General features: G+C 37.8%; 3 protein-coding genes across 8 annotated transcripts; 2 read left to right on the top strand and 1 right to left on the bottom strand.

The window, feature by feature from the left end:
- The first annotated feature begins 1,183 nt into the window (after positions 1–1,183).
- On the top strand, positions 1,184–1,964 carry LOC121741175 (protein BIG GRAIN 1-like B). The gene has a single exon (XM_042133867.1). The coding sequence runs from the start codon at positions 1,191–1,193 to the stop codon at positions 1,941–1,943; it is 753 nt and encodes a 250-aa protein (XP_041989801.1). The 5' UTR covers positions 1,184–1,190; the 3' UTR covers positions 1,944–1,964.
- Positions 1,965–16,181: 14,217 nt separating this feature from the next.
- Positions 16,182–20,284, top strand: LOC121742177 (mechanosensitive ion channel protein 10-like). Of its 6 annotated transcripts, none has more exons than XM_042135237.1 (7): positions 16,182–16,556; positions 16,767–18,207; positions 18,283–18,403; positions 18,868–19,161; positions 19,259–19,461; positions 19,553–19,855; positions 19,994–20,284. In XM_042135237.1, exons 2-6 carry the CDS (start codon positions 16,778–16,780, stop codon positions 19,812–19,814), a joined length of 2,310 nt encoding a protein of 769 aa, XP_041991171.1. In that variant the 5' UTR covers positions 16,182–16,556; positions 16,767–16,777; the 3' UTR covers positions 19,815–19,855; positions 19,994–20,284. The 6 variants fall into 6 exon arrangements, with proteins under 6 accessions (XP_041991171.1, XP_041991170.1, XP_041991173.1 ...); XM_042135236.1 differs by having other exon boundaries at positions 19,955–20,284; XM_042135239.1 differs by having other exon boundaries at positions 19,553–19,860.
- Positions 20,285–21,826: 1,542 nt separating this feature from the next.
- On the bottom strand, positions 21,827–23,122 carry LOC121811132 (ylmG homolog protein 2, chloroplastic-like). The gene is made up of 3 exons (XM_042211931.1): positions 22,792–23,122; positions 22,248–22,438; positions 21,827–22,176 (listed from the first exon to the last, which is right to left on the bottom strand). Exons 1-3 carry the CDS (start codon positions 23,029–23,031, stop codon positions 21,939–21,941), a joined length of 669 nt encoding a protein of 222 aa, XP_042067865.1. The 5' UTR covers positions 23,032–23,122; the 3' UTR covers positions 21,827–21,938.
- Positions 23,123–23,330: the final 208 nt, after the last annotated feature.

Below are 23,330 nucleotides of genomic sequence, written 5' to 3'. Positions count from 1 at the left end.
ATGGTTAAGAGACGGATAAGAGATGGAGGGTTGCAGGTGTTGTCTCTTAGTTAAGAGATAGAGTGAAAAGTACAGTGGGGCCCATAAATAGTTAAGAGATGAGACAGATAAGAGACAGCGTTGCGGATGGTCTTATTATTTAGTTTGATGTGGTGGTTACATGCATGTGCGCAGCTCTTAGTTTGGCGGTGAACAATTCAACGTTAAAATAAATTATTACTCAAATTTGAAGAATTCAAATAATACATTAATTTTTAGATAAAAAACTTTATTATTTGATTCACCAAACATTGAATTATTAAAATTCTGAGGAACCGACTACAACACGTACATTCGTTTCACATGCCATTAAATATTGAGTGTTTCAAAACATATTAATTTAAGCATTATTAAAAGTTTGCAGTCACATTATCATTGCGCATAAAAAAAATTAATAGATACACATAAATTAATAATTAAGAATTTTGATTAATACTCAAATACTATTTAATTATTTTATTTTAATAGTAATTAGTTATTTCATTTCTTGGTTTCCTATATTGTTATTAATAAGTTTCAAAATAAATATTTAACATTAGCTGAAAACAATTATTAAGCCGTAATTGCCTGCCACTAAAAATTCTACTTCCAAAACCATAATCTAGTTAAAGGCCAATAAAACGTCAAGTTTCTTATTTAATGCTTGACTTAATAATAATAATTATTATTATTATTATAAAAAGATTATTTAAGTGTTTCTAGTTTCACTAAAGAAAGTTCATTATATTTTGACCCAATTTAAATCCCAGGCTTCAGGTATGATAGCAAATTAAAGCCAATTTTTGAAATGTTTTAATATTAAAATTTTTGATTTAGTACATTTGAGTCTCAATTTTATTTGCATAATACTCGAGCTAAAATAATTAAAATATTCATCCATGATTAAACTTAAAATCAATCTAAATGTATTAGTATTTGAAATGTGTTTTCCATATCACAAAAATTGGGAAATGTAACCGAACAATAAATAAATTTGAATGATTAATCAGACATTATGTCCTCAACAAAATTAATGTTGGCTTCAATTTTATACATTTAGTTTTGGCTTAAATTTATATCATTTCAATCGCATCCTCTCTCTCTCTATATATAGTAGACAGTTATTTATTTCCGACGACAAAATCAAAATTTATTCAAGAGAGAAACAAGAAATGCAGAAATCCCATCGCAACACTCCTTCATTCTCCTCCTCTCTCCTCGACGAAATCTGCCGCTCCATCGACCACAAACCAGACCCCCAAACGGCATCGCTTTCTAGAGTCGAGAAATGGATCGAAAACGACAGAACACTATTCCGCCGCCGCCCCCGATGCGACAATACCGTCTTCCCCGACACTGACCCCTCCATCTTCACCGCCGCCAACTGCCCTAGACCGATCCGCACCGATCGCTATCTCTTCCACGAGGAGAGGAACATAGCATCCACAGAGAATCTGGTCAAATCCAAATCCAGGGCGATGAGAATCTACGCGAATTTGAAGAAGATGAAGCAGCCTATCTCTCCCGGAGCGCGCATCACCACCTTCCTCAGCTCCATCTTTAATCGGAACAAGTCCAAAAGAGGCGATCGGAGCCATCCCGCAGCGCCGCCGCTGGAATCGCCGGTGAACACGAAGTTTGCCGCTGGGATTCAAATAAATAATGACCTTACACGTGCGAGCGACCGGAGGCCCCCGTTGCCGCCAAATGCATTTCAAAATGGAGCTCGTAGGAAGTATACTTTTCATGAATCGCGTTACGAGAGAGACGAAGAGGAGAGTGACGGTGATGCCATTAGTGAGTCGAGCTCGGATTTGTTCGAGCTCGACCACTCGTCTTTGTTTGGAATTAGGGATAGGTTTCGTGAAGAGCTACCGGTGTATGAAACTACCTTTTTCCATCAAAATCGCCCACTATTTCGATAATGCAATTCGATTTTATGTCTATTTAACCATATTTTGTTTGGTTTTTCTTGCGTTGGATATATGTAGTGTAGTATATGAATATATTGCGTAATTAATGTACTAGCTTTTATATTTGTAGTGCTTTTTAATCGCTTCTTTTTGTAGCTTTTCAGTTTGTGCAAATTCATGATTGAATTACTGAAATATGTAGCTCATAATTCATATCACCATTAAAGTTAGACTTCAATTTTTTCTGCAAAACTCAAATTCATGATTTTTAATCATATATGGAAGAAATGTTCTTTTTTTTGGGTCGTGATTTGCATTAAATAAATAATTATGTTTACAATTTCCAAGGTTCTATTTCAAAATTTTAAACTAAAGTGAAATGTAGTAGTATATTCACTTATTCAGATATTGCAAAAGATTCAGTTTAATGTACGAATTGTTCATCGATCACTTATATTGTCTCAATTATTACAATAAATACAAAAAACTTAATTTATTTTTGTGAAGAACGAACCTATGGTTGTGATGATCGAAAAGGAAATTAATGAAATGACAAGATGCAAGGAAGAACACAAGCGAATTACGTGGTTCGGCGTAAGCCTACATCCACGGGCAGAATCTGGTGTGTTTCTTTATTGATCACTCGAGAGATTACAAACACAAGAGCACTCAAAACTCTCAAGAATTTACAAGATGGAAAACCCTCAACTCGCCCGAAAACTTCTTGCTTCGAGAGCTAAAAACGCACAGCTGAAAGATAACACTTCCTCTCTTGAATTCTCTCTCTATCACTTTTGATTTCTGTTGTTGTTAGTTCTGGAATGAATCGCAACTTCCTTAAGTAGTACCGATCAAGAAAAACCGCCGAACAGTTTCCTTTGCCGAACAGCTTCTTTTTCCGAACAGCTTCCTTTGCCGAACAGCTTCCTTTGCCGAACACCTTTTGGCGAACACCTTTTGGCGAACACCTTTTGCCGAACACCTTTTGGCGAACACCTTTTGGCGAACACCTTTTGCCGAACACCTTCTGGCGAACACCTTTTGCCGAACACCTTCTGGCGAACACCTTTTGCCGAACACCTTCTGGCGAACACCTTTTGGCGAACAGCTTCCTTTTGCCGAAAACGGTTATAACCGTTTCCAACGGCTAGTTTCTGTTTCGGTTCCCAACGGCTATTTCCTGACTTGATTCTTCCACCAGCTCAATCCGATCTTGATGAGCTCAAACACTAACAAATCCTCCACCTTTGAGCAATCTAAGATCCATCACCACCAGTTCCACCTTCCTTCCCATACTTACAAATTTCGGACCACCCCAACCAAATCCAAGCAATGTCGGAACTTGGATCTCGGTAGGGCTTTAGTAAGTGCATCAGCCGCATTGTGCTCGGTGCTGACCTTCTCAATCTTCACCGCACCCTTCTCAACCTCATCTCGAATGAAATGCAGCCTCACGTCTATATGTTTGCTGCGTTCATGATATGTCTGATGTTTCGAAAGACAAATCGCGCTATTGCTGTCGCACTTGATCACAACATTCTCTTGCTTCACCCCAAAATCACCAACTATACCCCTAAGCCAGAAGCTTTCCTTTACTGCCTCAGCAAGAGCTATATACTCTGCCTCCGTCGTCGATAGAGCCACCACGGATTGGAGATTAGACTTCCAGCTCACCGCGGAGCCGAACAAGGTAAATATGTACCCAGATTGTGAGCGCCTATTATCAAGGTTAGCTGCATAATCTGAATCGCAAAACCCAATAATGCTATCCTTATCTCCTTCATTCTCTGATTTGAACATTATTCCCAGATCACTACTTCCTTTAAGATACTTGAGAATCCCTTTCAAAGCCAACCAGTGCTCTCTTCCCGGACAGGACATGTATCTGCTCACCACGCTTACCGCATGAGAAATATCAGGCCTTGTGCATATCATCATATACATCACACTCCCAACTATGTTGGAATAAGGTATCTGGCTCATCTCTCTTTCTTCTTGCTGATTTCTGGGACATTGTGATTTGGACAGCTTAGTCTGTTGTGATAGTGGAACTGAGGTTGTTCTACTCTTGTCAATCTGATATTTGTGCAGTACTTTCTGAATGTAGCCTTCTTGGGACAACCACAACACCCTCTTATCTGCACTTCTGAATATATCCATTCCCAAAATCTTGCTAGCACTCCCCAGATCCTTGATTTCAAATCCCCTTTTTAATAAGGCTTTCACCCTATCTAGCTCCTGTCTATCTGGTCCAGCAAGCAAGATGTCGTCTACATATAATAGCAAATACACAGCAGGTCCCTCAGACTTTGATTTGAAGTAGACACAACTATCATATCTGGAATTTATAAATCCCATACTCTGCATATGTTCATCAAACTTGATATGCCATTGTCTACTTGCTTGCTTCAAACCGTATAGACTTTTCTTTAGTAGACAAACCTTATCTTCACTCCCATGTATCACAAATCCCTCTGGCTGATTCATGTATATAGTTTCCTCAAGCTCTCCATGAAGAAAGGCTGTCTTCACATCAAGTTGGTCCAAAAACCAACTTCTTTGAGTAACTATAGCTAGCAAAATTCTGATTGAGGCATGCTTTACCACTGGAGAAAATACTTCATTATAGTCTATTCCCTCCTCTTGTGTGAACCCCCGAGCTACAAGCCTAGCCTTGAACCTAATCTTGTTCCCAACCTCCAATTTTTTCTTGTATATCCACTTACAACTCACTGGTTTTTGTGTGGAAGGTCTCTTCACAAGTACCCATGTCTTGTTTTTGATCAGGGACTGTATTTCATCTATCATAGCCTCCATCCACTGCTTGCTCTCCTTAGAACTCATAGCTTCCTTGAAGCTTGAAGGCTCTGCATACTCTATGTTTTCTGCAACACATAGTGCATATACCAAGTATTCTTCTTCACTGTATCTTGTAGATGGTTTAGGGATTCTTCTGACCCTATCTCTGGCTAGAACATAGTCACCCAAATCCTGCTGCTCAGGGTTCAACACATCAGCACCTGCTTCTTCTTGTTCACTATGATTTCCCATCTGCTGTTCAGGCTCAGCAGTTCTATCTGCTCCAGAAACCTCCACCTGAACTGATTCCTCAGCCTCCTCAGGTTCTGGAACACCCATCTCCACCATCCTCTCAGGCTCTGGTTCTTTCTCAGAATGAGATGGCCTCTGGCTCTCTTGAGCCTTTTCCAGAAATGGCATCCTACTTTCTTCAAATTGCACATCTCTAGAGATAATAACTTTCTGATTTCCTGGCTCTATGCACCACAGCCTGTAGCCCTTCACTCCCCTTTGGTATCCAATCATCACACATCTCAAGGCCCTTGGCTCCAACTTACTTTGCCTGATGTGTGCATAAGCCATACAACCAAAAATCTTCATATTCGAATAATCCATGGCCTTTCCATACCATCTCTGATCAGGAGTGTCAAAAGCTATAGCTGAAGAAGGACTTCTATTGATGAGAACTGCTGCCATACTCACAGCCTCACCCCAGAATCTCTTAGCCATTCCAGAGCCAAAGAGCATACATCTAACTCGCTCTAGGATGGTTCTATTCATGCGCTCAGCGACTCCATTCTGTTGGGGATTAGATGGAGATGTCCTATGCCTCTTCATACCTTTCTGCTTGCAGAAAGAATCAAACTCCCCACTCAGAAACTCCAGCCCATTATCAGTTCTTAAACACTTCAAAGAACACCCTTTCTCCACCTCCACTTCCCTACACCACTCCTTGAATTTCATGAATGTCTCTGACTTTTCCTTCAAGATAAACACCCATAATTTTCTAGAAAAATCATCAATAATGGATAGAAAGTATCTACCTCCACCCAATGAAGCTGGTGTAGCTGGGCCCCACAAGTCACTGTGGGCATAGTCTAGTGGTGACCTTGAGCTGTGAATTCCTCTCCCATAGGGCAGTTTCTTACTCTTTCCGAGCACACATTGCTCACACAAACCCAACTGCTCATTGGGATTTTCCAGCTTAATCAGCTCCTTCTTGGCCAATTCTTTGATTCCATTTTCTCCCAAGTGTCCGAGTCTGAGATGCCACATTCTTAAGTCTAATACCAGATTCACAGATCCAGTAACCACACTTGCCTTTAGATAGTATAGGCTTCTCTTTCTCTCAGCCATCATAACAACATCACCATTCTTGACGATGTTCATAATCCCATCAGACAATATGCAATTATATCCTGCTGCATCCAACACTCCAATAGAGATCAAATTCCTCTTAATCTCTGGAATAAACCTCACACCAGTGAGTAACCTGATGGAGCCATCATGAAGTCTAAGCCTGATGGACCCAACTCCTCTGATTCTGCATATCTGGTCATTTCCTAACAAAACTGATCCAGCTGCATTCTTGATTTCCTCAAAATGACTTCTAGTTGGACACATGTGGAAGCTACATCCAGAATCCATGATCCATGGAAGTTCTTCCATGTCCTCAGTCACACACAGAGCCTCCGGGACCACCAACTCTTCTGCAATATCAGCATTGTTCTTGCCATTCTCTTCCTCGGCCTGCTTCTTCTTCCAAACCCAACAATTCTTCTTTATGTGGCCTGGTTTCTTGCAGTGATGGCATGATCTGGTCTCTTTCCAGTCAGCTGTCTTGTTTTTCCATGGCTTCTTCTGTGACTTTCTTTTCACATTCTTCTTGTGATCAGTAACACTCAGACTCTCAGACACCATTTCAGTGGACTTTGGATTAGATTTCTGGATTTCCTTGAGCTTTAGAGCAGAGTACACCTCTTCATATCCAATCTTGGACTCTCTACCAAGAAGTATAGCATCCTTGAAATGCTCATAACTTGGTGGCAAGGAATTCAACAACATCAGAGCCTTGTCCTCATCTTTAATCTCTTCATCAATGTTCTCAAGATCATCGATGCACTTCCCAAATTCTTCGAGCTGTTCCAACACACCTTTTCCATCAGCAATCTTGAAAGTGAGAAGTTTCTGCTTCAGGTGCAGCCGATTTGCCAAAGATTTGGCCATGTATAATGACTCCAACTTGGACCAAACTCCAGCCGCTGTCTCCTCCTTTGAAACTTCTCTGAGGACTCTGTCATTGAGGTTGAGTATCAAGGTACTATATGCCTTGTACTCTCTGTCTTGAGCCTTTGCCTTCTCCTTTTCATCAGGCTCGGGCTTCTCCCCCTCATTACTGCCTCCACCATTTAGGGTTTCCCATAAACCCTGTTGCATCAAGATTGCTTTCATCTTCAGCCTCCATAGACCAAAATCATTTCGGCCTGTGAACTTTTCAACATCAAACCTTGCTGCAGCCATTATTCAAACAGGTTGAGCGCCTTCTTGAGGACAAAGAAAGAACTCCCAAAACTTTGTGCCTTCTCGATCAATTCAGTGGGTGAAGTTCCCACAGACGGCGCCACGTTGTGAAGAACGAACCTATGGTTGTGATGATCGAAAAGGAAATTAATGAAATGACAAGATGCAAGGAAGAACACAAGCGAATTACGTGGTTCGGCGTAAGCCTACATCCACGGGCAGAATCTGGTGTGTTTCTTTATTGATCACTCGAGAGATTACAAACACAAGAGCACTCAAAACTCTCAAGAATTTACAAGATGGAAAACCCTCAACTCGCCCGAAAACTTCTTGCTTCGAGAGCTAAAAACGCACAGCTGAAAGATAACACTTCCTCTCTTGAATTCTCTCTCTATCACTTTTGATTTCTGTTGTTGTTAGTTCTGGAATGAATCGCAACTTCCTTAAGTAGTACCGATCAAGAAAAACCGCCGAACAGTTTCCTTTGCCGAACAGCTTCTTTTTCCGAACAGCTTCCTTTGCCGAACAGCTTCCTTTGCCGAACACCTTTTGGCGAACACCTTTTGGCGAACACCTTTTGCCGAACACCTTTTGGCGAACACCTTTTGGCGAACACCTTTTGGCGAACACCTTCTGGCGAACACCTTTTGCCGAACACCTTCTGGCGAACACCTTTTGCCGAACACCTTCTGGCGAACACCTTTTGGCGAACAGCTTCCTTTTGCCGAAAACGGTTATAACCGTTTCCAACGGCTAGTTTCTGTTTCGGTTCCCAACGGCTATTTCCTGACTTGATTCTTCCACCAGCTCAATCCGATCTTGATGAGCTCAAACACTAACAATTTTTTCGAAATATGGACTAGCATCAAAAATATTAGATATCCGTCAACTCAAAAAAAGGATATCCATAAATAATACTAGTAGTAGTAGTAGTTGTTGGAAATATAGGAAATATATTGGAGGATTAATTTGGTTTGGAGGAAATATTTGAGAGGACAATGGGTGGAATATTTGGGAAGTGATTTAGGAGATGTTGGTGTGGGGAAAACTAAGACACTCTTTATTCCTCAAACTCTCTCAAGTTCTCAACTCTTTCAACTTCTCAACTTATCAACTTATACAAAATGTTACAACTCACCCCTATTTATAGGCATCACAACTCATTCTAGAATTCTCTACTTAATTCTTTTTATATTCTAAATATCTAGAATTTTCTCCTAAAATATCTAGATTATTTTAATGCCTACTAATTCTAGAGAATTCTACATAATATCTATTCTAGAGAATTCTTGGTAATATCTAGATATTTATCATATCTAGATAGTTCTACTACAAAATCAAGTTTAATTATTTTATTCCAACACCCCCCCTTAAACTTGATTTGTCATTCCGAGCAATGTCCTGATCTTGATAAAGTCTTCATGATTTAGTGGCTTTGTGAAAATATCGGCAACTTGATCCTGCGATTTCACATACTCGACTTGAATCTCTTGATTTGCAATGCATTCTTTGATGTAGTGGTAGCGGGTGTCGATGTGCTTGCTTCGGTTGTGGAATACTGGATTCTTGGAGAGCGCAATGGCCGACTTGTTATCCACACAAATAGTTGTTGGCTCCTTTTGTGGCCACCCGAGCTCCGATAGTAAACTTCTGAGCCAAATTGCATGACAAACACTGAAGGTGGCAGCCACATATTCGGCTTCGCAGGTTGATAATGTGACAATGGGCTGCTTTTTAGACATCCAAGTGAAGGCAGTGTCTCCCATATAGAACACATATCCACTTGTACTCTTTCGGTCATCAGTGTCTCCAGCCCAATCACTATCACTGTAGCCAACAAGTCTATAATCATTAGTAGCTGAATATAATAGGCCATAGTCGATCGTACCTTTGATATATCGGAGTATTCTCTTCGCTGCCTTGAAGTGGGTAGTGGTTGGATTCTCCATGTAGCGACTTACGAGCCCAGTAGCGTACAATATATCTGGCCTTGTGCAAGTTAAGTACCGTAGGCTTCCAACCAAGCTTTTGTATAGTGTCGGATCCACCTTTTCTCCTTTGTCGTTCTTAGATAGCTTGACCCCGCACTCCACCGGCGTGTTGATTGGCTTGCAATCCTCCATTTTGAATGTCTTCAAAATCTCCTTTGCATAGTGTTCTTGTGTGATGAATACTCCATCTTCAAGTTGCTTCACTTCCACACCGAGGTAGTATGCCATCAGCCCAATGTCCGTCATCTCGAATTCGTCAGTCATGGCCTTCTTGAATTCCTTTAACATGCTTGGATTGTTTCCTGTGAAAATGAGATCATCCACATACAAGCACACTATTAAGACATCGTTTCCTTTACTTTTCACATAGAGTGCATGTTCATGTGGGCATTTGGTGAAGCCGTTATCTTCAAGATACTTGTCGATCCTGCTATTCCATGCCCTTGGTGCTTGCTTTAGCCCGTACAAGGCTTTCTTCAACTTTAGAACTTTATCTTCTTGGCCATTCACCACGTAGCCATCAGGTTGCTTGATGTAGACTTCTTTATCAAGGAATCCATTCAAGAAAGTCGACTTTACATCCATTTGATAGATCTTCCATCTATTTTGAGCTGCAAGAGAGAGTATTAGTCTAATAGTTTCTAGGCGAGCAACGGGAGCAAATACCTCGTCATAGTCGATTCCAGCTCTTTGGCTATATCCTTTGGCGACGAGTCTAGCTTTATATCTTTCAACTTCACCGTTGGAATTCTTCTTGATTTTATACACCCATTTGACTCCAATTGCCTTGTGTCCTTTTGGTAGTGTCACCAGCTCCCACGTGTCATTCTTCTCTATGGCTTTGATCTCTTCATCCATCGCGACTCGCCAATTTTCACTTGTTGTAGCTTCTTCAAAGCTAACTGGTTCACAATCAGCAAATAGGCAAAACAAGGTGAGATCTTCTAACCTTTCGGTGTCTTCACACACTCCATCCAAACTTCGTGTGCGTTCTGTGGCTCTTTCATTCAAGAAAGATGGTGGTGAGCTTCTGACAGATGATGTAGGAGATGTAGGTGGAGTTGTTTGTTCTTGTTGCACGTCTGTCACCTGCTCCATTGTTCCTTGATCTCCAAGTGGAGGTATGAAGGTGGAGTCATTGTCTGTGCCGAAATCCCATGCTCCTTCTTCATCGAACTCCACGTCTCGGCTAATCATGGTTTTCTGCGAAGTTGGATCATATAACTTATAGCCTTTAGTGTTAGAGTCGTACCCGATGAAGATGAATGGCATGCTTTTGTCGCCGAGTTTACTCCTCGTCTGATCTGGTACATGTGCATAGACTTTGCTCCCGAATACTCTCAAGTGGGCGATTCCTGGTTTTCTCCCGCTCCAGGCTTCTTGAGGAGTCATTCCCCACACACTTTTTGTTGGGGACCTGTTAGACAGATACACTGCGCACGCCACTGCTTCTGCCCAAAGCTCTTTTGGCAAATTCTTCGTCTTTAGCATGCTTCGAGTCATCTCAACGATGGTCCTGTTCTTTCGTTCAGCCACTCCATTCTGCTGGGGGGATCTCGGAACTGTTAGTAGCCGCCGAATTCCGCTTTCTTTGCAAAATTCTAGAAACTCCCCAGATGTGAATTCTCCACCTCGATCGGTCCTCAATGCTTTGATCTCTAGACCGTTTTCCTTTTCTACGGCAGCCTTGAACCTCTTGAAGGCGTCAAATGCTTCTGATTTCTGCTTCAAGAAGTATACCCACGTTTTCTTTGAAAAATCATCAATGAAAAGTAGGAAATAATTATTTTTACCGAGGGAGCTTGGCTTGACTGGTCCACACACGTCTGCTTGGATTAACTCCAATGGTTTCTGAGCTCTCGAACTCGACTCCTTTCTGAAGTGCTTCCCAAGTAAGCATCCTTCACAGAGTTGATCGGGATGCTTGATGGGCGGTAATCCTCGTACCATTTCTTTATTTGATAGCAATTTTAAGCTACCAAAATTCAGGTGCCCAAATCGAAGATGCCATAACCAAGACTTATCTTTGTAGCATGCTTGAAGACACTTCACCACATCATTTTGCACATTTAATAAAAACATTCTATTCTTGGACATTGGCACTTTGGCGATCAAATTATTTTTGCCATCTCTTATTGAAAGGCTATAATCTTTCATATGAATATTATAACCTTTCTCTAAGAGTTGTCCAAGACTCAAAATATTATTTTTCATATTGGGCACGTAATATACGTTAGAAATAAAATCATGAGCTCCATTCTTCAGACGAATTAGAATCTTGCCTTTTCCTTTGACTGGAATTTTAGATTCATCACCAAAGGAGACATTGCCACTTACTGATTCATCAAGCTCCACGAACATGCTCCTATTCCCGCACATATGGTTGCTCGCTCCTGTGTCGAGGTACCACATATCATCTTTTCTTCCAGCTTCTCCTTTATAAGCTAGAAGAACACATCCATTTTCTTCATTCGTATTCTCCACGTAATTGGCCTTCTCTTCAACTTTTGATTTTGTGTCTCTGCACTCGGAAGCATAGTGCCCATATCTATGACAATTGTAACACTTTATTGAAGATTTATCGTACCTCGACTGTGGGGAACTCCTTCCTCGTCCCCTATTTGGGAACTCCTTTCTTTCTTCATTGTTCGGAAAATATCCTCGGCCACGTCCACGAGCATATCCCCGGCCACGACCACGATCTTGTCTTTGTCCGCGACCTCTTCCTTGTCGACCACCACCATTGCCCGAACTTTCTTCTTTCTCCTTTGGGCTCACTTGCAACTTTAAAAGTTGCTCCACAATTTCCTGTTTCTTCTTTTGTTTCTCCTCATATGCTTGTAGCGATCCCAATAGGTGATCGATACTAATTTCCTCTAAATTTTTTGTTTCCTCAATTGTAACTACTATATGCTCAAAATTGGGAGTTAGAGAACGCAATATTTTTTCCATAATTCTAACATCCTCCAGTTTTTCACCATTTCTTTTCATTTGATTTGACACCGCCAAGACTCTTGAAAAATAATCCGAAATAGATTCGGACTCTTTCATATGTAAAGACTCAAATTCTCCTCTTAAAGTTTGGAGACGTACCTTCTTTACTCGCTCCGCACCAATACACGAGATTTGGAGCTTCTTCCACGCTTCTTTGGCGGTGCTTGCACTTGAGATCTTCTCGAAATCGTCATCCCCTAGAGCTTGATAGATGAGATAGAGAGCTTTCTTGTCTCTCTTTCTCGCATCTCGCAATCTATCCCTTTGTTGTTGGGATAGAGCGGTCTCATCTTGTGGCTCCTCATAGCCACTCTCCACGATCTCCCAAACGTCATGGGCTCCCAATAACGCTTTCATCTTAATACTCCAATTATCGAAACTGCTCTTATTGAGCATGGGGACTTGGAACGACGGCAAGTTAGCCATACTATAGGTAGGAACTTATGGCTCTGGTACCACTTTGTTGGAAATATAGGAAATATATTGGAGGATTAATTTGGTTTGGAGGAAATATTTGAGAGGACAATGGGTGGAATATTTGGGAAGTGATTTAGGAGATGTTGGTGTGGGGAAAACTAAGACACTCTTTATTCCTCAAACTCTCTCAAGTTCTCAACTCTTTCGACTTCTCAACTTATCAACTTATACAAAATGTTACAACTCACCCCTATTTATAGGCATCACAACTCATTCTAGAATTCTCTACTTAATTCTTTTTATATTCTAAATATCTAGAATTTTCTCCTAAAATATCTAGATTATTTTAATGCCTACTAATTCTAGAGAATTCTACATAATATCTATTCTAGAGAATTCTTGATAATATCTAGATATTTATCATATCTAGATAGTTCTACTACAAAATCAAGTTCTACTACAAAAACTTAATTTATTTTTTGAAATATGGACTAGCATCAAAAATATTAGATATCCATCAACTCAAAAAAAGGATATCCATAAATAATACTAGTAGTAGTAGTAACACAATTTCATTGAATGAGACTAGCCAGAATCAGAAACATGGGTGAGAATGAAAATCAATATAAATTAAAGTCCGAACAATTACAACGGATGTAATTGCTATACCTAATTGAATAAATGTGAAAGTACAAACATAGATGCTGTAATGAGGACCATGACATACAAAAAATAAAATATTTATTTCGTAACTAAAAAAAGATTGAGACATTAAATTATAAAATGAATTAAATATCTTTGTGGTACCATCGGTAAACCCACTTTTAAGGTGTAATTATATGAATCTCAAAAATGTTCGTGATGATTTATGAATAGCTTGAATATAATAGTACACTGCTTACTACTATAATTTAGAAAAATACTAGTAATAATATAATTTAGTACAGAGTTATAGTACACGAGAACATGCAAGTTAGAAGGAGATATATTTAATTAATACTACTACTTTGAAAGGGTAAGCAGGGAAAAAGGAATCTTTTTAGTAAAAAAGAAGACATGATCAAATGATTAGCAAAATAAATTATCAATGCAATGTACTTATTATTGATTGTTAGTGGTGGATTTGTAACTGATCCTGTCTCCATGTACGTGGATGGCCAAAGAGATTAATTTAATTCAGTTTGGCGAATTTAAAAATATTTGTGTGAAGGTTCTGCCTGCCTTCAAACTGAATTAATTAATAACATGATAATTAGTTGGGGCATCATTAATTTTAATCAATTCATTGAGCTTCATCATTATATAACGAGGAATGCATCTCCTCAACAAAAATAAATGTATATTACATGAATTAATTTGCTTACGAAGAAGTACTTGATTAGTTCGGTTTGATTTTGTAAAAAAAATAAAAACAAATGAAAGTATAATATTAATATTAATATTAATATTAATATTGGGATAAGGAATTACTTTTATACAGTTATTGATATACTGCTCCAATTCTCGTGGAATTATTAGTGTATGGAGTACTATTCAGCAAAATAAGTAGTACTCCGTATTTGCAATACTCAGATTTTAGCCCATCAAGAAAAACATTGTTGGGCTTTAAGTCTATTAAGTAAATCCGATAGAATCAAGCCCACATAAATAACAAGAGAAAAAGGAACAATAAATTTGAAAAAATGGTTTATTTTGTTCAAAAAAGGAAAAAACAAAAATATTATTTTCATCCCTCTAAAATATAATATCCTTGATACCAACTCAATATCAAATCATAACAACTTTTAATTTTATTTTTTGCCTTATAGAATAGTGGATGGTATATCCCACTTTATAATGGAAATGCCTTCCTTTATGAGAAATTGGCGTTATTACAATCGATTTTTCTCTGTATTTTTGCTCACTAATTATTGATGGTCAGAAAAAATATATATATATTGAAAAGTTGAGAGGTAGACATACTCACATACATGTGCCTCTTTGTATGGAAAAAAGCTTATTAGATGGTGTAATAAAAATAAAATAAAATAAAATAAAATAAAAAAGTATAGCCAATTAGTCATACATCATCATCTCTTGCGGAATTCCAAAAGTGCCGGCCAAGAATTTGTATAGTATTTGATTAATTAAATTACTCTTAAAAGTTTATCTAATACAGTAGTTGCCAACTCACAACAGTATTAATATGCATAATGCATAACAAGTTGGAAATACCGGATCCAATTATCATGATATATTACATGATCTTTATTTCATATCGTTTTTTTATCCCATGATAAAAATAATTATAGGTACCAAATATGTAATTTTTTTTATTATGGAAGATATTTTTAGAAATTTCAATTAAATAGGTACCAAACATGTGATTTTTTTCTTCCTCTTATTTCTTTTTTTCTTCTTTAGTTTCTTCTACTTTCTTTTTTCTTCATTTTCTTTTTCCTTTTTAGTATTTTATCTTCCTTTCTTCTTTCTTTCTTCTCCTTAGTTTATGTTTCATCTTTTTTCTTTTCTCTTCTTTTTCTTCTTTCTTTTTAATATTTTATACATACATTTAATTGCATCATAATATAAATCAAGAACAAAATACCTAATTATATAAATTAATTAAATCAACTGAATATTTTTTATTAAATTATTTTATACTCATTTTAGGGTTGAAACACCTGACTAAAATTATTCAACTCTTTATATCATTATGAATACAATTCACAATTTTAAATTTTTATTAGGACTATATCCATTAATTATAATTTAATATAAAATAATAATTATTATTATTATTATTATTACTATTACTATTATTATATAATATTATATGATTCATAATTTAAGTAATTATACCATAATTATTTATTAATTACTACTAGTTTTTAGTATTTATAACAATAATATTAATATAATAATTAAATATAATTTAACTATAATTATAATTAAGTATATTTGAATGATATTAAAAAAATAAGTTAATTATTAATTTCTAACATTAAAATAATAATATTAATATTGATTAATAATAATAGTATAAATAGTGGGGAGAATGAGAGAAGATATTATAATATCACTTTTGGTACTAATTTTGTGTATGCCCAAATTATCATTTATGACATAAATGAAAAAATATATTTATTTAGAGGACATTTTAGAGTGAAAATTGCATCAAGTACCAAAAATGTGATTAAAATGTACCAAAAACGATATAAAATAAAGATCGGGTACCATTAACAAAATTCTCACCATCAAAACACACACACACTAAAAAAGTTAGGATGTCAAAATCTTGCTAAAATATTTAAATTCCAACTAAAATGGAGTAAGGATTACTCCTAGTATTAAATAAGTGCAACGCCCATCTTAATTAAAGTTAGTACTGATTAAATTCTTTTGTACACGAATAATGATTGCTTCTTCATGTTTTGTCTTGAATAGTAAAAGTAACTTTATCACTTTTGTAATAAAAGATGAATAATACTGTAGTCAGCTTCACTTTTTTGTGTACATAAAAATATCACAAAGATTAGTATTATATTTTACATAAAAATATGAACTTTTGTTAACAATTGTGTTGATAGACGAAGTAAGCTAGTGAATTTGAATTCCAATGTTAGCATAGAATTTGTTATTCAAATATTTCTTCTTCTCGGTCAGCTTTCTGCCTCTTTCTTCACCTGCTCGCTCTCTCTTTCTGCCTCTTTCTTCTTCTCCGTTAGCATAGAACTCTCTCTCTCCTGCAAACACATACTCGGAGGCATGTGAAGCTGAAATTTGTAGTTGAAAAAATCAGCTGCGATATTAAAGATTACGAATTTTTATGGGGCGGTGGTTTTTATTCAGTTAATTAATGTAATACTCCACCAACTGAAGCAGATACTACTTGATCTCGTTTGCGAAATACTGCCGCCGACTGGTAACAGCTCCTGCTACTTTTTAGTATGTTGAAAGCAGAAGTGCAAATTTGAGGCTTTCTAGTTTTTAAATTAATTAGGTTTTGGCAGCTTAGACGTAGGGTTTCTCTTCTAAGTATTATGGTAGCTAGAATTTAGTAGTGGAAAATGGCTTATTGTCTTCTCATTCTCATTCTGCTCTGTCGTATGTTTTCCCCCATTTTTACTGGCAGGTTTTTAAACTATGGATGGAAATGGAAATGGAAATGATAGGGCTCGAAAAGGTACCGCAGAAATTAGCATGATTGGGAATCAGAATAGGACGGGTGATATGATAATTGACGTTTCTGAAGATGCAAAACCTAACTTTTCCGGAGCATCACCTCTTAGAGAGCCCAATACTTCGGCACTTAGTGCTCAAAAGTCACCACCGATGAGTTACGCCTCACCTGAAACTGTGAGGATTAGTGCTAGTAAGCCTCCCAAGATCCCCACAGCTGAGGGTCTCACTAGGCGAAAATCTTTATCCAGGTCTCTTTATTCTAAGCCAAAAGCTCGATTTGGTGAGCAATCTGTGTCTCTTGATGGTAAGATGTTTAATGAGAGTGGGCCAGAAGTGAATGTGGTTCATAGTCGGGGTGCTTCGCCTAATCATGTGAAGGCAGATGCTGGTAGTGCTAGCGTAAGGGATAGGACCGTGCCAGTAACTCCCAAAACCCCGCTTATGAATTCCTTTAGGGGACTCGACGAGGATGAGGAAATATATAAGAGGGTTAGCAGCAAGAAGAAGTTAAAGTATAGGAAAGTGAAAGCCAAGGTTTTGGTTGAGTGGTTGATATTTCTTTTTATTCTTGGCTGTTTGATTACAAGTTTGACTGTTCATAGATTTCGAAACATGATGCTCTGGGGATTAAGTCTTTGGAAGTGGTTTGCGCTTGTTATGGTAACCTTTAGTGGCTTGCTGTTTACTGAATGGCTGATGAATTTTGTTGTTTTGTTGATTGAGCTAAATTATTTGCTGAAAAAGAAGGTATTGTATTTCGTTTTTGGCCTGAAGAAGATTGTTCAAGTTTGCCTATGGTTGGCTTTGGTGCTTATCACTTGGGCTTTGCTGTTCCGGGAAGGGGTCGATAAGTCGTCACATGCTACTGCCAAGATTCTGGATCTTATAACTTGGACTATTGCTTCGTTGCTTATTGGTTCGTTCTTGTGGCTGTTGAAGAATTTGTTGCTAAAGATCTTGGCGTCTTCGTTCCATGTGAACACATTCTTCGACAGGATTCAGGAATCAATCTTTCACCAGTACATACTATTTTCACTTTCTGGCAAGCCAGTCATGGAGGCGGAACAAATGTTGGGGAGAGCAAGCAGTAATGTAAGTCATTTTAGTTTCCGTGTCATGAAGAAAGATAAGGAAGGCAGGGAAAAGAAGGAGAAAGAGGTGATTGATATCAATAAGCTGCATCAGATGAAGCAGGAAAAGGTCTCTGCCTGGACCATGAAGATGTTAGTTGATGTTATATCTAATTCAGGGCTCGCCACAATTTCTAATACTCTTGATGAAAGCATCTATAATGGGGGCAATGAACAAACCGACAAGGAAATAACAAACGAGGAGGAGGCAATTGCTGCTGCGTATCACATTTTCAGAAATGTTGCTCAGCCTGGTTGCACGTAAGAAACTCATGTTTTAGAATTGTTCCTGCACCATTAGTGTTTATATATCTTCACGTTTTCATTATAATACAGGTACATTGACGAATATGATATGAGGAGATTTATGATTAAGGAAGAGGTTGACATTGTATTTCCGATGATTGATGTGGGCGAGACTGGAAAGATTGACAGAAAAGCTTTGACCGAATGGGTGGTGTGTCCCATGTTCTCATTATGTTTAAGAGAGTGTTGCATTATTATAATCAGTAACCTACTAAAACAAAATGAATTCGGAGGTTAAGATTCATAATTCATTGCAAACCAAAATCTGAGAAAGCATAATTGCGATTGCAATAAACTGATGAGGGTAGATGAGTTTATCTAACATATTGATGCCACCGTACGACTTATTTTATTTCTATATAGATCTTAACACACTCTCTGCATGTGTATACATATATACATATTTTGGCAGTATATAGTATAGTGTTTATTTTGGTACGTTGTTTTGGGGAAGCACCCCCCCCCCCCCCAAACTTATTATATGGCTATGCCTTAATATCATGGACTTCTTTGCAAAGTCGTTCAATGATGTCAATCTGAATTCTGAACTGATGTAGTTTAACTGCAAATGACTAGACACAAAATCTCTGCTAATCCATTTTCATGTTTATGCAGCTGAAGGTTTACCAAGATCGCAGAGCACTTGCCCATGCTCTTACAGACACAAAAACTGCTGTAAAGCAACTGAACAAGCTTATTACAGCGCTTTTAATGATCATTATTGTGATTATATGGCTTCTCTTGACGGGGATAGCGACCACCAAAGTGCTTGTTGTTATGTCATCTCAGCTTGTTGTGGCTGTTTTTATGTTTGGAAATACTTGCAAGACTATATTTGAAGCAATTATCTTCGTATTTGTGATGCATCCCTTCGATGTGGGTGATCGCTGTGTTATTGATGGTGTTCAGGTGACTTTTCTAAATTTGCACGTGCTTTGCTATTTGCTGAGTTCTGTTCATTAATCATGCTGCTCTCTTTCATTCTTCCATCCGGGGAAAACTGCAGATGATCGTGGAAGAGATGAATATCTTTACAACTGTCTTTCTGAAGGCAGATAATGAGAAAGTGTATTACCCAAATTCTGTTCTGTCTATGAAACCCATAAGCAATTTCTACAGAAGTCCAGATATGGGAGATTCGCTTGAGTTCAGCATTGATTTCAAGACATCAATGGAGAAAATAGGCTCTTTGAGAGAGAAAATCAAGAAGTAAGTTATGTTTTAAAAGATGTTTCTTTATTTAGAGCAAATTCAGTTGGATACTTAAGATTGTGTTTCATGTCCTACTTTGAAACATCAGATACTTGGAGAAAAACCCTCAGCTGTGGCATGAAAATCACAACCTCGTCGTTAAGGAGATTGAAAATGTGAACAAGATAAAGATGGCCCTCTTTTTCAACCACACCATGAACTTCCAAAACTTTCCAGAGAAGAGCAGGCGCAGAACCGAGCTTGTTCTTGAAATGAAAAGGATTTTTGAAGAGCTGCACATCAGATATGATCTCCTTCCTCAAGATGTTCTTCTCAGCGATTCTAGAACACCAACAGAAACCAGCAAATGAGCTCCCGTCGAACTGAAGAAACCAATAGGTGTCCTCTCTAAGTAAGGTTCCTCTCTCCTTAATAGTAGTATGTCATAGCTTCCCATGGCATATAGTAGTAATTTTTAGTTTGTTCTACAAATGCTGATGAAAGAACTTAGTCTGCTCTTATCAGATTATGATGATGTGATTGCTGTCAGATTGAAGGTCATACAGCAAGGTTGAATTTGAGGAGAGCAAGAAGCACCAATTTTTCCATATATGGTAATTTCGGGTTGTAAATCAGTTTAGTTGAAGAAGTCGTTTCCTTGGGGGGACCTTTCTAGCTAATTTCATACTACTCCTCCATTTACCTACCTAGCCTTTCTACTTTTTTACTACTACTAGTAGTACTAGTATTTTTTTACCATCTTACTTCAAATCTACTAGTATTGTTAGACAATGATATCTATATGCTTGAGTATTAAAATTTGCTTCATCTTTCCAAACAACTCCTACTTAGTAAGATGCTTCCTGTATATACATCTAACTTCCCACAAATCGGATTCATATAATTAATTCCTCTAAACTTGGTTTATTCATTATCGTATAAATTATTCATGCTAATTACTCCAAATTCGAGTTGAAGACCACTTAATTAAGCTCATCATATATTGATACATCACTTCTTCCTGCTGACTTTGGTCTACAATCAAGTTAGGTGAAGTTTTTTTGAGAACCCATTGTTGGAAGAAAACAACCCAATATATAGCTAGCTTCACCTTCACTCCATAAAATGCAACACCTTTAATTTTATACAATCTCAACTTTATTACTACATTAAATTTACATGGTTAAAATGTGAATTTTGCATTAATTTATTATCACACTTAATCTCATTCTTATAAAACCGTTGACCCATCTATAAATTTAATCTACTATTATCAAATTTTCAATTATAATTAATTAAACTGTTCTATTATTACATTCGGAATGTCGGCACGCAACGCATGCTTTTTTAGGCAAAATTAACTAATGTTTTTCCAGCGGTGAATATCTGGTTCTTTTGTGTCATACAGTCGGTCTATTTTTGAACTCAATATATCTTAAAAGGGCTGTGTAATACTAATATATGGCTTGTCTGTACTGGAAGAAACATTCACTATAAGAAGAGTCAGCCACTAGGTGCAGTATAGACGAACTAAAATGGGGCTGTGTTATTTAGAGTGTCCACAATGGGGGAGCCGCGGATGGTGGCTCAGGTGCTCGGCCCCCACTGCAGAGAGCCACGAAGTGCGGCTGGGAGCCGAGGGCCGAGAGAGAGCCGCTGCCCACCACTGCAGAGAGCCGAGATTTGCGGCCCGGCCGGCAAAATTTGATATATTTTTTTTTCGAATATTCTTTTATAAATATTACACTTCCATTTTCATTTCTTTCCACTCCATTTTTACACTTCAAAACCCTAATTTTAATCCTATCAAAAATGCAAGGTGGAGATGGTGATTCCCCGGGATATAGAGACTCGGGATACGACAACTTCCCATCTTCCCAACAGTAGAGATCGAGTCCAACCCCCCCTCCAAATCAGATGTGGAGTCCAAATTTGTCTCTAATTCACTTTTTTATTAAATTATGTTTATTTTCCAAATTATTAGTCTAATTAAATTTATTGTAGTTAAATTAAAAAATATCATTAAACAAAACAAACAAATTAATTTTTATTTTGGAGAGTGCCACATTTCGTGGCCCTTGTTGTCTTTGGGTGGTATTACCATTGTGGAGGGCCATGGAGAGCTACATTTGATGGCTGGGCCAACTTTGGTGGCCCCAGAGGGCCACCATTGTGGACACTCTTAGCCGCCCAAGTTTGAAGCATATATTTAGCAGCCTACCTTGCACGTCATGACATTAAAAATCTCTCTACTTTTGTACTATTTGGCATTAGCCATGTTTTCTTGCATTTTTATCTGGGGAATCTTTTTCATAGTCTGTCAAATAAGAGAATAATTTATTTCTAATCTTGATCAGCAGTATTCTATGAAATAACAATGAAATCAGTGAATCTGCAAATTTTAGACTTATAAAAAACATGCTTACATGAACTCAAAACTTCATTCTGTGCAACAGGAAACAGAAAATACTGTAGAAAACATTCTACTACTACTACTAGTAGTTTTTATGAGTGTTGGACATTTTAGGCCGAGTTCCAGCAAGCCTTGTCATCCATTTCTCCTGCAAGGTCGTAGGACGGGTGAAAGTGGGAGGTGGGAGTTCAGCAGGCAATGCAGCAGCTGTGCTTGTGAAGGCATTTAGTACAAGAAATGCTAATACTGGTGAAAGATCCAAGCCTCCCAGTGGTGGAATTAAGCCTCGGAATATGTTCAAATATGGGTCACACAGTGTGCTGCAAAAACAAACTCCCATTGTAATAAGCCTAGAAAGTGTTGAAACATCATCCATGACCATGATCCATACCTGAGGGGGCTAACAACGGCGGGAGGAGCGTTAGGAAACCAAGTCAAAACCAATCTGACAATGAGCAATGTGTTGTAGATGTTCAAGAAATTGGAAAGCCCACTAGCAACCACCACTCCTGCCACAGAATCACCGGGCAAAATTGCTGCAAACTTATGAGAAGACAGCATTGACAAGTTCCGGCGCTGAATCTTCTTGAAAGAAATCAGTAGCAATGCATCAGTGGATTAGCATATATGTGTGGTTGGTTATTCTTATTATTCATTATAAGTATGGTTTACGTTTAAACTACTCCTACTAGATTGAGCTGCTAACACAGTCACTTATATATACAATGGGATAACTTGAAACAATACGGAGTACTATTTCATCTCCTACTACAGCTAATGAGTAATGACTAAACTAACTCTCCAAAACTAACTTCAAATTCCAAAACTCCAAATCTAACATAAACGATTATGCACCACAAAATCACAAATCAATTCAAATACCTAAGCCTCAAACCATCAATTTCTACAGAATATATAGTAAAATTAGAGAGAACCTGGAGCTGGAAGCAGCTATGAAGATAAGCAGGAAATGATAACACTTTATCAACAATCTCATTTTGGGACCTCATACCATCCACCATTTTCACGCAATTTGAAGCAAATGTTTTCTGTATTTCGCGAAAACCTCTCACCAAAAACGGATGCGCGGGTCGTCTGCCAATAAAATCAAAAGGGGTTGAAGAAATTGGAAATATCTGCAAATTTGGAGCGCCCAAATTCCGCTCTTCCTCCATTGACGTAGGCTTTACAATTTAGGAAAGGCTTAGAATTGGATAAGTTGAGTACTCGTATAAAAAAATAGTTTTCATATTACCCCCTCAACTTCTTCGATTTTACGAATTACAATCTCTATATACCTGGGCTACAATCTCATATATGTATTCTTGTAACGTGGGCTATGTCATATCATATTATTTCAGTAAATGAAAACGGTGGCTTACATGCGTAACAAATGGGTATTTACATACTTGACTCAAATTTTATTTTGCTTTGTCTCCTACTTCTATTATTTAAGTAATTGAGTTATTTAATT

This window comes from Salvia splendens, chromosome 7, assembly GCF_004379255.2.
Source record: "Salvia splendens isolate huo1 chromosome 7, SspV2, whole genome shotgun sequence".
NCBI classification, from domain to species: Eukaryota; Viridiplantae; Streptophyta; class Magnoliopsida; order Lamiales; family Lamiaceae; genus Salvia; species Salvia splendens.
The sequence above is the reverse complement of the archived record's forward strand: the minus strand, read 5'-3'. Positions and strand labels throughout refer to the sequence as shown.